Here is a 15251-nt window from a genome sequence, read left to right as displayed (position 1 = left end):
ATAGCAATGCATATTAGAATAATTACATTTATTTTTATCGTATTAGTGTTACAGCGACACGATAATTTTTTGAACGCGCCACCAATTGGCGGTTTGCACGTGTAGCCTACATACTAAAAAAGTAAGGAAAAAAAAATTGGAGCAACAATAATGTCGATTGGGAAACGTTAACCATATAATGACGTCGGGTCGTCTATGTCTACGTCGTCGCGGCGGCTTTTCGATCAGTCGAATTAAATTATTCGTAAAACAAGGTCGGTAATAATGGCTACGTGTCTAATAATGTATGCCTATACTTAGCACAACAGTCGTATCGATCGGACGAATTGATTGTTAACGGAGATTATTTCATGACTACAGTGGCGGTCGAACTCGAATTTTCTTGACGAATTATTCAACGGTTATTGATATCGTAAGAATTGATAGGTGTGTTGCAAAATCGTTGAAGAACGACAGCACAGCAAAAGATTTGTATCGTGCAAATGTAATTTGTTTTTTTTTTTTTTTTGATAAACCAACTGCATATGTTCGTAAAACAATATGATTCACATATATATAAAGTATGTATTTATGCATATTATAAAAAATATTTAAACTGATGTGGTTGTCAATAAAATTACTATTATTGATCTATAGAGTTTAAACACTCATATTGTTTACTAAAATATACTGGCTGTAATTTATGAATGGGAATTGCTGTACTACTAATGCGATAGAACTTATAAAATCACCTTGTTGATAAAATACATATGTTTATATCTATATTTTCAGTCTTGGCTTTAAAGCTTCTATTTTCAAAAACCACTCAAATATTGTTATGTAAATTAATTTAATCATTATTTCTCTTTTGTTGTACTTCTATTATAGTGTTATAAATTTGTTGGTATGGTGCATTCAAGGACGTTAATCTAGAGCGTTCCAAATCGATCAATCTATACCAAAGTGTCATATTAAAAAATAATTTAAGTAAAATAAATATAGCCGACAATGTTGAAAGTAGACGTTAATTTATGTTTAGTCATACATTTCAAAAATCAATTAATCACTCATTTTTTATTATAAGCTCGATGTTTTTAATTAAATTTTACATCGAGTATTGTAATGGTATCATTACATAAAATAAAATAAATATTAAGAAATAAGACATTTCTTGGCGTAGATAGAAATACTTAATAATATTTAAAAAGTAAAAAATAAAGCCGAACCGTGTAGAATATAAGAGTTATCGTTTTTTTTTTAATTTTAGAAATTTTGCTTTAAAATTCTTCTTCTTTTAAAATCATTAAAATAGCGTAAAATAAATAATCGAGCTATGGAAACAATATAATTTAAGTATTTGCATTATAATTCGAATTTAATTTATATACACGACATTTGTATGGATTTCTTATATAATATATCAACTATTACAAAGACAAATATATGTGTTCACCCATTTCCCATAGCACAGCGGTTCCCAAACTTTTTTTTCTGCGGTGCCCATCTTTGGACTCAATTTAGCCAAGGTGCCCTGGCTGTGAATAACATTAAAGACAGAAACAAGAAAAATCCAATGATAACCAATTTTATTAATTTTAATAAAATGTAACTTAATTATAAATTAATGCATTTTTAAACTTAAAAAATAGATAAATAAAAATTATTGTTATTTTGATTATAATTATTATATAAAAATATTATAAGGTTAAAATGAGAATATCCGATTATAAAATAGAAAATAATACATTATTTTCTATAAAGTTTTTACGAAAACAATAAGGAAAAACAATTTTATACATTTTCAACTATTTTTTATGAACCGTAGACAACGATGTCCTTAGAAAGTGGTCATGGTGCTCCTAGGGCACCGCGATGCACAGTTTGGGAACCGCTGCCATAGCACATTATACGTATTTGTATTTTCGATACATTGTTGTTGTGATAATGTTTCCTATATAACTTATAGCCATCGAAAACAAACTTATTTACTATTATTCATTTACTATTTGGAATTGACACACACAATTATAAACATTTGCGTTGAAAATACTGTGGTAAAAGAGACAAATCATTGTTACATAATTTTTGAATAAAAAATGTTATAGTGTTTTGTACGAAAATAATTATGTATTTTAAAATTATAGTCTACACGGTGAACATTGAACAATTTAAAACTTTGTATAACTACGTTTCTTCTCGCGTTTTACTATTCTTTGTAAACAGTACGATTTACGAATCATTACAAGCGTGTCTTTCTTGTTTGATTTTTACGAGAAAGAAAAAAAAAAACATTGATGAAATGGAGTTAAATCCAGTGTCACTCGTGTGCAACCAAGTCGTGAAATGTTATCGATATCCGGTAATCACTGTCAATTGTGTAAAAAAAAATTAAAAAAATAGTCTTTGATGATGCAATAAGACTTGGGTGTATTTAATCGTGTAATAGCTACAATGGTGTGAAATCATTCACAACTGAATCCAATAGTAATAATCACCTATTGTCGCGGATCGGATCGTAATCTATCCAATACAACTACATATACGTACATAATTCAACCGGTGTTGAACGCAAACGTTATTGGGATTAACTACGCGGTAAGCGTTTGGTACACGTCTACGTGTATAAGCAGACCCGATTGGCAAAACAAAACTATGTTCACAGGAAGTTAACAGGAAGTTGTTAACAATGAAAAGTAAAACCATATTAAAATATTGAAGTCCGTGTTATTAGACCTCCTCCTGGTGATTACTATCAGATGTAACTACGTGTAGATTTTCCTCAACACGGGAATCCTGATTTTTTTTATACATTTATTTTGGTTTTTGTATTCACAGTTTTGACCTGGAAAAGAACATTACGACCGGTCATACGTTTTTTCTCATATTTCTCAAAAAAAAAAAAAACCAGTGGGTGTAAAGTTTTATGTATACTTTCTATATCCGTGTATAAAAAAGTATATATATATAAAAAAAAAAAAAACAGATCGCAAGAGAAAGTGTTATATGAGGCATAAACCGGTCGCGCCAAAGAGTGAGTCGCACCTAGTCTCGACTAACGTTGGGCGTCACTATACATGTTATCATCTCGGTCGACCAACTAATACGATTTAATTTGACCTGTGTCTGGTATACATTAAAATTGTTTGAATCGTTGAAGTTCCATGGTAATCTCTTTTAAACGGTCGTCTGCAGTATTATTAATATAAATCGAATACAACGACAATGTAATCATTAGAATTGTTCTCTGATATTGACAACGTAGGTGCTCCACTGATGTTCTATATGACTCACTTAAAACGAAATAGATATTTATCTTGTACATCTATAAAGTATACAATGGGTTTTGTTTACAAACTTCCACGTATTCGTATACGTTTTTTTCCCTGAGAAGTTAATAATATCGAAAGAAAATAGTTGCCGCTCACCAAGCGTAATTCATTTCAAATGTGCGGTTTGAGACAAAATACGTACAAGGCAGTCAAAATTTAAATGATTTTAAAATAATTTATTTTTTGATTGATTAAATATTATTGCATAACTTTTTCATCGCAAGGGATGCAAATAATAATAAAAAACCAATATCTATAAACAGATGATAGTTAATTAATTGAAAAATATGATATAAGTAGTACTAGTTATACGAATTAACGGTCTTTATTTATGATTTTAGACGATTTGATGGTTGTGATGCCGACTAGTACGCCAGCAGACGACGTGCGATCGGTGGTGGCCGATCATCGTCGTCAACGTAATGTGACTCGGTTGGTTGGAGCCCTGAGAAGAGCGTCATCGATTCCGGCGGGGTTGTTGACTGCTTCAGAAGCGCCCGAAAATTCGGATTCTTCGATGTCTCGAGTTAAGAAAAAAATTAAACATAAACGGACATGGGACGAGCCCGAAGCCCAATCGTCCGAGGTTTATAATGCTACGTCTAAGAGACCGGATCGAATCAAGACGCGTAGGCGGCTGATACCGTCATCGAGCACGGCGAGAGCGCATCGGACAGCTGCAGTGGTGCAGGAGGATCCGTATTACGATTTCGGGAAGAAAATCAAGCACACCTCTTCGTCCACAATAGGGCTTAACGTGCTTCAGGATTTGGAAATGAGAACATCGGTTAGGTCGCCGATCGTCGTCGTATCCACGACTGAAGAAGACGGTCCAAAAAGCGATGCAGTGACGGCGACGATGGACGTAGCTCAAGACAAATCGACCATCGAACGGAGTAGCCAAACCCCTAGACCGACTAGAATGCCGCCGAGTAGGGTTCACGGTTCGATGGCTGGCAGCAGTGGGCCAAGACGACCCGAGAACCTGCAGCAGACCGCGGAATGCGTGTACCCAAGGTTCACCAGGAGGAACAAATCGCGTTCGCAAAGGGACGTAACGGTGAGGTGTCTGCCTGCGGAACCCGATGCCAGGACGACCAGGATACTTTCGACGGTCGTCACTTCCGTGTCGTCCGTAAAGGGGAATCACCAAAAGAAAAACGACACTCTTGACCGTCCTGCTGCAGGGTCGACCACGGGTAACGAAAATAATAACGCGACCGACGTCTATCATCCGGCCGTCGTACATAATTCCGGCATCTCCATACCGACCACAGTCCGTCCGGAACCGATAATGATGACCACGGGACACCCGAAGTACCTGCGGAGTCGGTACAAGAACATTTCACTACCCGAGTACTTGGAAATCACAAAAGTGAACCAAAAACGGTTGAACAGCAGTAGCAGCAGCAGCACCACCACCACGGAGCATGCAACCCGGCCGATCTCGACCGAAGTGACGACGTCAGAAAGCGCATCTTCGTCGTTTCTTCTGCCGACCGAGAACATAACCACTACGGCGGAAACGCAGGACACCTCAACCATCCACGCCGCCAGCGATGGCAAATCTCCGACCTATCCTTCGCCGCCCAACGACTTGCAGGATTTCGTGTACCTGAGCAACGGTACGTCCACGGAAACGCCACCAGACACCATCACCACCGCTGCAGATAACGGCGTAGCCGTCGAGGCAAGACAGCGGAGGCCGGTCCTGACGAGGAACATTACCCGCGGGCTCTCGACCGCCGAACACGACGTGGGCGTGGTGTACCCTGAGGGGTTGGCTTCGTCCACGTACTTATTGACTTTTCTGGCCATCGTGCCGTTGGTGCTAGTGATCGCGTTCGCGTTCAAGTTGGCCATCCAGCGGAAGAAGAAGAAAGTGTTCGACAGTTCCGAATACTCGTCCGAGTACAACCGCAGCCCGCTGGACTTCAACACCATCACATCGTCGCCGATCACCACGAAACTTCCCAGGGTGCCGCAACACATTGTCTGGGATGCGGAAAAAACGTCGGTCGCGATGCCATTGCCACTGCCACCGCCACCACCGTCGCTGCAGGTACCGCCAAGTAATAGCCGGTGGGAGTTCCCTCGAGAAAAGCTACGTCTCCAGACGATTTTGGGCCAGGGCAACTTTGGTCAGGTGTGGAAAGCCGAGGCTGACGATATAAGCGGGCACGAGGGCCTCACCAGACTCGTAGCCGTGAAAATGGTTAAAGAGGACGCGGCTTCTAGAGAAAGAGAAGATCTGATCAGAGAGCTCAGTATTATGCAACATCTCGGGTCACATCCTAGCGTCGTCACGTTGTTAGGATGCTGTACGGAGAAAGGTATACACACATAAGCACGCGCAAACGTACATATATACATATATATATATATATATATATACGTTTTCTATGTATCGTATACGCTATTATTGTAAGTGAAAACTACCATTATATCGTTTTGTGATTATTGCAGAACCTTACTTGCTGATCATGGAGTATGTCATGTATGGCAAACTATTGGCGTTCCTCAGAGATCGACGGACACGATCGCATTATTTTAATTTTAGCGATTCGACTTCTTCGCTCACGTCTAGAGATCTGACCGTGTTTGCTTATTGCGTAGCGAGAGGAATGGATTTTCTGGTCTCGAAAAAAGTAAGAAATACTTGTTTTGTGTGGAAATAATGGATCAGTATTTATTTTAATACTGTATTGACCGTAGTTATTACAAATTATATTTGTGTAAAATACGATAAATTTACTATTTGTCAAACAGCGTAAGATTGACTTCTTCGGCCATTAAAAGTCGGCTCGCGCAAGTGTATATGTTTTCCATCACGAGTAATATAATTTAAGGCAGTTGATGAAATACAATAGCATTGTTCGCTTTTATTTAATAAAAAATATAATTTCGACGCTTATACTCGTACATGGCTATATTATTTATTAATTATAATATCTAATTATTTCATTTGTACATAGATAGTACACAGGGACTTGGCGGCGAGAAATGTATTGGTCGATCATAATAAACTATGCAAAATAGCAGATTTCGGTATGTCTCGCAACGTACGTGACACAAACCAAATTTACGAACAAAGACATACCAAGGTACGGCTAGGATTTAAAATAATGTTTCATTTAAATTTACCGTTTATTTTAATATTTTAATTTGCAGGGTGCTTTACCTATCCGTTGGATGGCACCAGAGTCATTGCATTATAGTATATTCACATACAAGACTGACGTTTGGAGCTTCGGTGTACTAATGTGGGAGATTGTTACTCTAGGTAAGCCTACGCACTAATAATTAAATGTAATAAAAAATGTCTTAAACAATTCTTACGTCAAGTAATTTCTCTGTTTTTAAGTACATATATGTGGTACATATAAATGTAAAAAGTATATAAGAATGTTTAAGGATTTTAAGTAAATAATTCGATTTTAAAATTTAAATAGGTACCTTCAAATCTATGTTACAGCTAGTTAAAAATTAAAATTAAACTTTTAAATTGTTAAGAAATAATTCACGAAATATAATATATTATATATATATATAATTACCACTCGAAATTTTAAATAAACTTGAAAATAATAGCGTTTCAAAAAACTATATTTTCATAATTTATTATTAAAATAAACAATTCTAATCAACAGCAGAGTAAATGAAAAAATGTAATTAAAATTATCACAAAGTAAACAGATATAATCGTATATGTCTTATTCTCTATTGAATTCATGCACCATGTAATAGAGTTACTGGTTTCAATGAGATCAGCTAAGCCGTTCGTAATGGTTGGGTGTAGTGATTAATTTCGAAGATAAACGTATCAAAATAGTTATAATCATATAATTATCCTCCACTTCGTCGTAAAAAAAATCCGTATATCTATGAGTGGAACCAAAATTATATCATATCATAATATAAAATAAAATAAGTATTTACGTTAAGCATTAATATTATATCAATTATTATTATTAATTATATTATTCATTAATTGGGTAGTACATATTTTTTCTCTTTCTTTTAGATCGTGGTAGCCCTGGTCATAGGGTGTAAGCAGGGGCATCATTTGGGGTATCGCAGGGTATACATTGGCGGCCCTATTTTTCCCCGTATCATATTAGCCTGCCTTAATTTCATGCTGGCGCCGATGCCCGATATATCAGAGTTAAATTTAATTAATTAATGCTTGAATTGGCTTATAGATGACATTGTAATCTGAATTACATAACAGAATATTAAATACAAAAAAAAAAAAATAATGCTAATAACTACTGTAATCTAAAAGTACAAATTATAAGAGCATATGGTTCTATTTTAATTTTACAGTTTATTTTGCTATTTGTTTTTTTCTTTTTGCAGATTTATTTTTCATTCCTAATAGTAAGGTTAGAAATAACTCCAACATAGCGTCATACCTATATTTCAATTTTCATTGTTATAACTGTGGCCTGGTGGTAGAAAAATGTGGCCTAGTAAAAAATTTTGCAGCCCTATTTTAAAACTGAAATGGTGCCCCTGAGTGTAAAAAGAACTGTGAATATTTTTTATTCGTTACAGTCAGTAAGTTGGAACATATAAAGTAGACCTCAATTCTCTGATAGTCATCATGGTTATCTATCCAAGAACGAGAATATCGGATTTAACTTAATCGCAGCGCTGAAACAAAAACGTGTCTATTATTATAATCTAGGAAATTAAGACTTAACCATAATGAGTATTAAAAGATATATGCTTTTATACTTGAGTTTGAATGTTATATCTATTTCGTGAAATCGTTATTTTCATATTATGAAAGCAGTTTTCCGAATTTCAGAATTGAAAAAAATGTTTGAAATAATTATTATTTCACGAAATGGTCACGGCGTTAAGTGATATTTTTCATTTGAAAAAAAAAATTATAATATTATGCAGTACGTGTAAGAACGTGACTAACCGACAAAACGATACGAACGAATAAACAATTATCAGGCTATCTCAAATCTCTATATCTATTGGAACAAACATATATTATTCAACTAAATTTTAGGTATAGAATTAAAGTAAAAAATGTAAAACTAGTTACGATTTATATACGAATAAAAAAAAAATAAAATACAACGATGAGTGTTGCTTTTAATATTTTATTTCATTATACACTTCAGTCTCTAATAAGTACGGGAAGTATTATAATACGATCCATATATATAATTATGCATAAAATATAGCTCGATTTTCCCGCATACAGTAAAATCTTGATAGCAGTATTGTAATCTATTATTTATTATTAATTATCTATTATAAAGTTTACAGTCTAGTCCGAAGATTAAATTTTAATCTATTTCGCATGGGTATTTAACTGACAAGTGAGCAGTTTACTAACAGCAATGCGTATGCAAATATGGTGTCAAATGTTTTACACTTAATTACATAAATGATAACTAGGCTGCTGCGAATTTAAATAATCTAAAAAATACGAAAAATACCTTAAAATTATTTTTAACGATGAAAAATATTTCTTCTATTGTTTAAATTATTAATTATTATTCTACATCCTTATCTCTCTTTTTATTTTCTTCTTATTTTTATTTTTAACCTTTCTTTTTATCTTTTTAATAGTCAGCGTCACATTTATCTGATAAAATCGATAAAAACATAATACGAACAAAAACAGAAGTAAATATTATTTTATTTCAAGCGTAAGAAAAGGTGATGGATGCGACAAATGCGATTAGTAGGAGGGATCTAAACAGAATGTTTATCAAATTTTTTCTAAAAAAAATATAGGAAAAAATGCGCCCAAAAATCAAATAGTTCTAAAAATCGAAAAAAAAATAAGAATAAATATTTTTCTTCCGTAAATAATGTTCGATGTACGATGTTTCAGGACGTTCAAGAAAAAACGCAATCGCACCGCGTAACTAACACACCTGTCGTTGTTTATGTTTTACAGGTTCGACTCCCTACTGCACGATGGGCGCGCGGGAAGTGATGCGACGCGTGCGGGAAGGCTACAGACTCGACAAGCCGGCGCACTGCCGGTCCGAACTGTTCAGGGTGATCACCAAGTGCTGGGCTGCCGACCCGTCGAAAAGGCCCACGTTCGCCGATCTGAAACAAGAGCTAGGCGCACTTTTAGAGAACCCCGAGTTCGAGGGCAGCTACGTGGACCTGGAGAGCCTCGTCGACGAGTCGGACGCCAACGTGAAAGACCGACAGTAGCGGGAATCTACGATCGCACGCTACGGTGGATTTGTTCGTGTGAAAAATAAATATATTGATTTTTAGATTTTAACAGTTTATTATTATTATAATTATTATTATTTTATATAAATGTATAATTTTATTTCATTATTAGACTCTTCGTTTTTAGTTTATGCGACGTATTCAAGTAGTTCTATACCTAAAACGAAATGTTGTTGGCGGCAAATATGTGTACACAATATGTATTTGTCCGTTTGAGGTGTACTTGTGTGTTGATTCATTGCGAATTGTTACGATCGGCTTAAATGCGACTTGAATCTTATTTATTATACACATTTATTATATAGTATTAAAAATGTATAATTGGTTACTTAGAGTATATTATAATGAAGCAGAAAAGAACTGATATATTTGAAGCAACATAATCAATAAGCTTTATTGAAATAAAATGTATTTCTCTATTTTATTTATGTTGGTACATGTATAGTCATATTAAAATGTAATACATTATTTTTTTTTTTTTTTAAGAAAAATATAATTATTTAAGTGATTAACTTTGTTCTTTTGTGTATCGATTCTTTAAATAAAATGTTATCATAGAAGTAAATAGTTATGATTTATGACGGCTGCATGTAAACTCCTACACGAATAAACTTTTTACTTGAATTTAAAACATAGTGTAATCTCCTACACAGACCCTTTTTACCTACCAATAAAAGATGGTCTAAACTCCTATTTACACAGACCTTATTTAGATAAGGGTTAAAGCTACATGACATAAACGCCGAATATTATAATGAATACTAAATATATTCTATTTAAACAATCGAATTTAAAATCGTGTTTACATCTATAATCTGTAGTCTACTCAAAATGAGATCAATACTAACAGCGACCAGTTTTCGTCCACGACGTTTTAATGACACAGGTGACGCTCTATCGCAGCGGTTCCCAACCCGGGGGTAATTACCACCCAAGGGTTAAAAACACGATTTTTTGAGGGGTAAAGGTTAAACTATTTATTTTAATTTTAAATACTTATTATCTATTTAGTCATGTGTACTCTAAATGTACTTGTAATACTATAATATTGTTGCTAATAGTTTTGGGGAATATCTTATCTTATGTTCTAACGACACTGATAATTTCATTACCTTCAAATAATACTTTTAATAATACATTATCTTGAATTTCTTGGAATTTTTTTTTTTTTTTCATATAATTCTCTACACATTTTAAGGCGCGTCCAGACGGAGCAGCTTTTGCCGCGCGGAAAATACGCGTCCATACGAAGCGGCATTTATTTCCCGATTTGTTTTAAAGCTATAATAATAATAATAATAATAATATATATTACTCATAAGTACTATAGAGTTGTGTCGTTTTTAATGGACAACGAAGTGTACGAAATCAGCAAATAATCTATATTTTTGAATCTTAAAAAACATGAAATTAAAGATTTTTGAAAAATCATTGCTGATCTTAGTGTTTTAAAAAAACAGAGAATCTTCAATATCGAAATTTTGATAGAATAAAAATTGTGTCTTCTGGAGATTACTACGAAAATCAGTTTTACCTCGGTGAAAAAAGTTTGTTCTGTTACTAATTATTTAAAAAATAATTTAAATACCTACTTAAAAAATAAGTACTGATGCCGCGCGGCTTTGCCGGAAATGCGTCCACGCACACGCGGCATTGGCGAGCGGCGCAAGCCGCGCGGCTTTCCTTTAATGTAGACCGCCTACTAGGCCGATCGGAAATCATGCCGTGCGGCATCAAAAAATAGCCGCGGAAAATGTGCTCATGTATTCACACTCACGCCGCGTGGCAAAAGCTGCTCCGTCTGGACGCGCCTTTATTTCCTATATGTAAAACGGTATCGATATTTAATTTAAAGGTTTTAAACTTATAACCATCAGTTGTTCGCCGTTTGTTTATCAGTGTACTTGGATTTTCAACAACGGCAACAATGAAAACAGAAGCGAGAAACCGATTGAACTTGGAACACGGCGTCTAAGATATGCATCGACCGAAACTGAACCGAATATTAATCAAATTGTTAGAAAAAAGCAATATCAACCGTCTCATTACCGTTTATTACCGTCATTGGTTGTAATAAAAATTCTTGTTTTTTTTTTTTTTTTTGTTTGAAAAATTACAATAAATTATAATTATAATCGTAATATATATTTTTTTTCGTTGTTTTTTTACTTAACTTTATTTTGGGAGAAAGGGGTATTTGTTAATATCGAACCTGACTTATGGGTAATAGTCTGAAAAAGGTTAGGAGCCGCTGCTCTATCATAATCGAGCTGACGTTATGGGTCAGTTTTTCCTCCAAAATTATAGTCTACAAATGATACAACAAATGCATATGAATCTTTCGATTCTAAATTTAACAAAAATTTTTATCATCACCATCCGAATTTGCATTTATTTGTGAAAGTTTTGCTAGACATACAGACCCAAACATACGTAAAAATTAGAAGTAGTGATATACTTCGGTTTCGACAGCTGAAAACAATTTTAAAATATGATTACATACAGGAATAAAAAATAAAAAAATACAATAAAAGAGAAATTTCACGTCATGAATTTATTAAAATGGTGTGCTATAAAAACAAACGTAAATAAATATGTGAATAAAAATGTATTTGTATATTATAAACCGTGTAATTTTTAATAGATATTTTTTCCTAAAAAGAGTTAGTAATTGTTTAGTTAAATTTTAAACTTATTAAAATATACAATTCAATTACTGTTATACAATTAAACTACTGTATTAAAATTTAAAAAAATGTATTATAACCAAATGGATTTATTCTTATTTTGGAAGTTCAGCTTTTTGTAACCTTAGTATAGGAGTTAACACTATCTTTTTAAGGATTTAACAATATCTTATGTAGATGTTAATACTAGGTCCAAATAGAACCTTCTTTTGTAGGAGTTTACCATTTCTCTTGTAGAGTAGATAACGACATTATCGGTATTAAACAATTGATTTTGTTTGATCAGATAACTCTTAAAATGTCTACGGTAAAATAGTGTGCATAAAGATTGTAGGTATGATTTCGAAACTACGAGCTTAATATCGTAAATCAAAAATAGAGTATAATATGATTCGATGGTGTATTTTCAAATTTTTTGTGTAAAATACATATAGCATTGATTATATAATCATATATATAATATAATATAATCAATGATATAAAGTATAAATTAATTATTATATTATCATACACAAGGCCGTAACTGGAAAAAAATTTCTGAGGGGGGTCTAACATTATTATTTAATACAATTCATAGTTAATAAACTATATTCCACGTTAAAATGTTTCTACTTTTGAAAATTTCGGGAGGATTCCGGACCCTTGGACTCCCCCCCCCCAGTTACGGCCATGATCATACAGATATTTTTATACAAACATTACAACCACATGATAAAAATTAATGTATCTTTCTCTATGCCTGTATATTGCCGGTAAAATATATAAGACAAACCAATTCACGCCTATTTCAGCTGGGTACTAGTCCAATAGTATTAAATACTGGTACAATATAAATAATGTTTAAATGTGTTGTAATAAATTCAAATTTATTCAGAATATTAGCAAAAAAAATTTTATTAATAACATATTTCTTCGTAATAAAAAACAAAAACAAAAAAAGTTATAGGAAAAAATTATTAGGTCATTGTGTGTAAAACAAAAAAATTTGCATCATGGATAATTCTAGTAATTCCGATGAATCTTTATGTAACTTAGCATTTACGTAGACCAAAACGCAAAAGCAGGGTGCTGTGTTAAGTAGGCAATCTTCTTCGTCATCGTTAAATAAAATGAAGAATTGCTCGTACTCATCAACATCCAAAGTCGTAAGAACAATTTCGTGGTCCGTATAGTCCTCGTAATCGTCCTCGCAGTCCTCAATATTCTCGTTATACACGTTTAATATTAAACATTTGACCGGGGGACAATGATCGGTACACGACGGCAAACGACTACGTTTACAGGTAGATAAACTAGTGGAGTTTACGTCATCGTAAATCGTCAGCGAGTTTGTTGTATTCGGTTTCCGAGATGCTCGTCCGACTCCTCGACCTTCAAAAAACTCGTCGACGATCAAATATTTGATCGGACGGTGCAGAGAGTAAGACTGCGATCGACAAAGACTACGTTTCGATGCACGATCGATAGAATTTGCGGTGCTTTTATAAATCGATGATCGCCAACGTTCGACCGCCGAATTTTCCGTTCTCGGGTATTTAAAAGGACGGCCCGAAGAACAAGACTGTGATCGAGAACGCTTCTTGGAGGATGTACGGGTCGATATAACTTCAAAAATGTTTCTGTTGAAAATCGTAAAGTCCCGGTGTTCGATTACCCGGTTATCGTTTTGATATTCGTATATTCTATATTTCACCGGCCGGGTTGGGGAGGAACTATACGACTACGCTTGAATGTGCACGTCGAATTCTCCCCGTTGTAGTTGTAAAAGCTCGAAATCTGTGATGCACGTTAAGCAAACCGATTATTACAGGACTCGCATACAATCAAATATTTGACCGGCCGGTGTGGAGAGGATGAGTGTGATCGACGACGACTACGTTTTGATACACCTGTTGGATTTGACTGTTTATTTCTTGTAGAAATCGAATACCGCCCACGTCCGATCGCCGGATTTTCCGTTCTCGAGTATTTAAAAGGACGGTCAGGTGAACTCACTGTCCACCAGCGAGGCGTTAGCAGGGTATCCGTGGTCGCATCGACCATGGTAGGTTTCTGAGCGGAGGGAGCGGTTTGTATGCCTACGGAGCTAAAATCATCAGTATCCCTAGCTTTCATGGTGACAGGGCTCCTGATATTCTCATTCTTAGTCAGCAGATTGTCAATTGCTTCGTCCATGGTGGATAAAAGTTCCAAAAGGTATGAAATTCTTTTAATAACATATTTCTTCGTAGTAAAAAACAAAAACAAAAAAAGTTGTAGGAAAAAATTATTAGGTCATTAAGTGTAAAACAAAAAAATTTGCATCACAGATAATTCTATTAATTCCGATGATTATGAATCAGTTTAGTTAAAATACGTAGATTGTTGTATGATGGAGTTTTGCCATATATATTGAACACAATTTTTCAAAAATTAAATTTACAAAAAAACAGTACTCTTAAAATTAAGTTTGCTACTTAAAATTAGTACTTTAACTTTTTTTGATTACATAATTTATTGTTCTATCTTGATGTAGTTGTTACTATAAAGCCATTTTAATAAAAAAAAATCCGACTTATTTTATTTTTTTCCAGAAATCGGTTGGTATCTTGCGACTCCATTCAAAGACTCAATTTGAATGCTTGGAGAGAAGTATAATATAATTGACCGGCATCGTGTTTGAAGAAAATGTGCTACTATTTTTTTAATTACATTTTTCGTATTAGAAATTTAGAAATTAGTGTTCAACATTTTTCGAATTATAGAATAATAGTGATAATTTGCATTTGTCAAAAAAAATGTACAACATATAAATTAAATTCATTGTCTCAATGAGTGATTTGGAGTGTTTGGAATAATTTTTAAAAGCCAGGGAAAATCATATTTTAATTAAAATCGTTTTTTTTTCTTTTTAAATAAAAATTTATTTTTCAAAATAAGTAAATCCATTTTTCTAAATTTTGATCCGTCATATAAGTCCTTTTCTTAATCATATTAATACAACCAACACTCAACATTCTCTTGTCAATCACCAATAATGATTATCATTTTCTAC

At 33.8% G+C, this 15251-nt stretch overlaps 1 protein-coding gene across 1 annotated transcript in view; it reads left to right on the top strand.

The window, feature by feature from the left end:
• The window catches only part of LOC112693259 (dual specificity protein kinase shkD-like), a 46913-nt gene extending 36930 nt beyond the window's left edge, over positions 1 to 9983 (top strand). Inside the window, exons 2-6 of the mRNA XM_025568244.1 lie at positions 3650 to 5641; positions 5775 to 5956; positions 6284 to 6412; positions 6480 to 6591; positions 9238 to 9983. Coding sequence (XP_025424029.1) covers positions 3650 to 5641; positions 5775 to 5956; positions 6284 to 6412; positions 6480 to 6591; positions 9238 to 9506 — 2684 coding nt within the window. The 3' untranslated portion in view covers positions 9507 to 9983. The remainder of the gene's footprint in view (positions 1 to 3649; positions 5642 to 5774; positions 5957 to 6283; positions 6413 to 6479; positions 6592 to 9237) is intronic.
• The last annotated feature ends 5268 nt before the right edge of the window (positions 9984 to 15251 follow it).

The sequence above is a fragment of the Sipha flava genome, unplaced genomic scaffold (assembly GCF_003268045.1).
Source record: "Sipha flava isolate LNK unplaced genomic scaffold, YSA_version1 83_pilon_pilon, whole genome shotgun sequence".
NCBI lineage: Eukaryota > Metazoa > Arthropoda > Insecta > Hemiptera > Aphididae > Sipha > Sipha flava.
The sequence above is the reverse complement of the archived record's forward strand: the minus strand, read 5'-3'. Positions and strand labels throughout refer to the sequence as shown.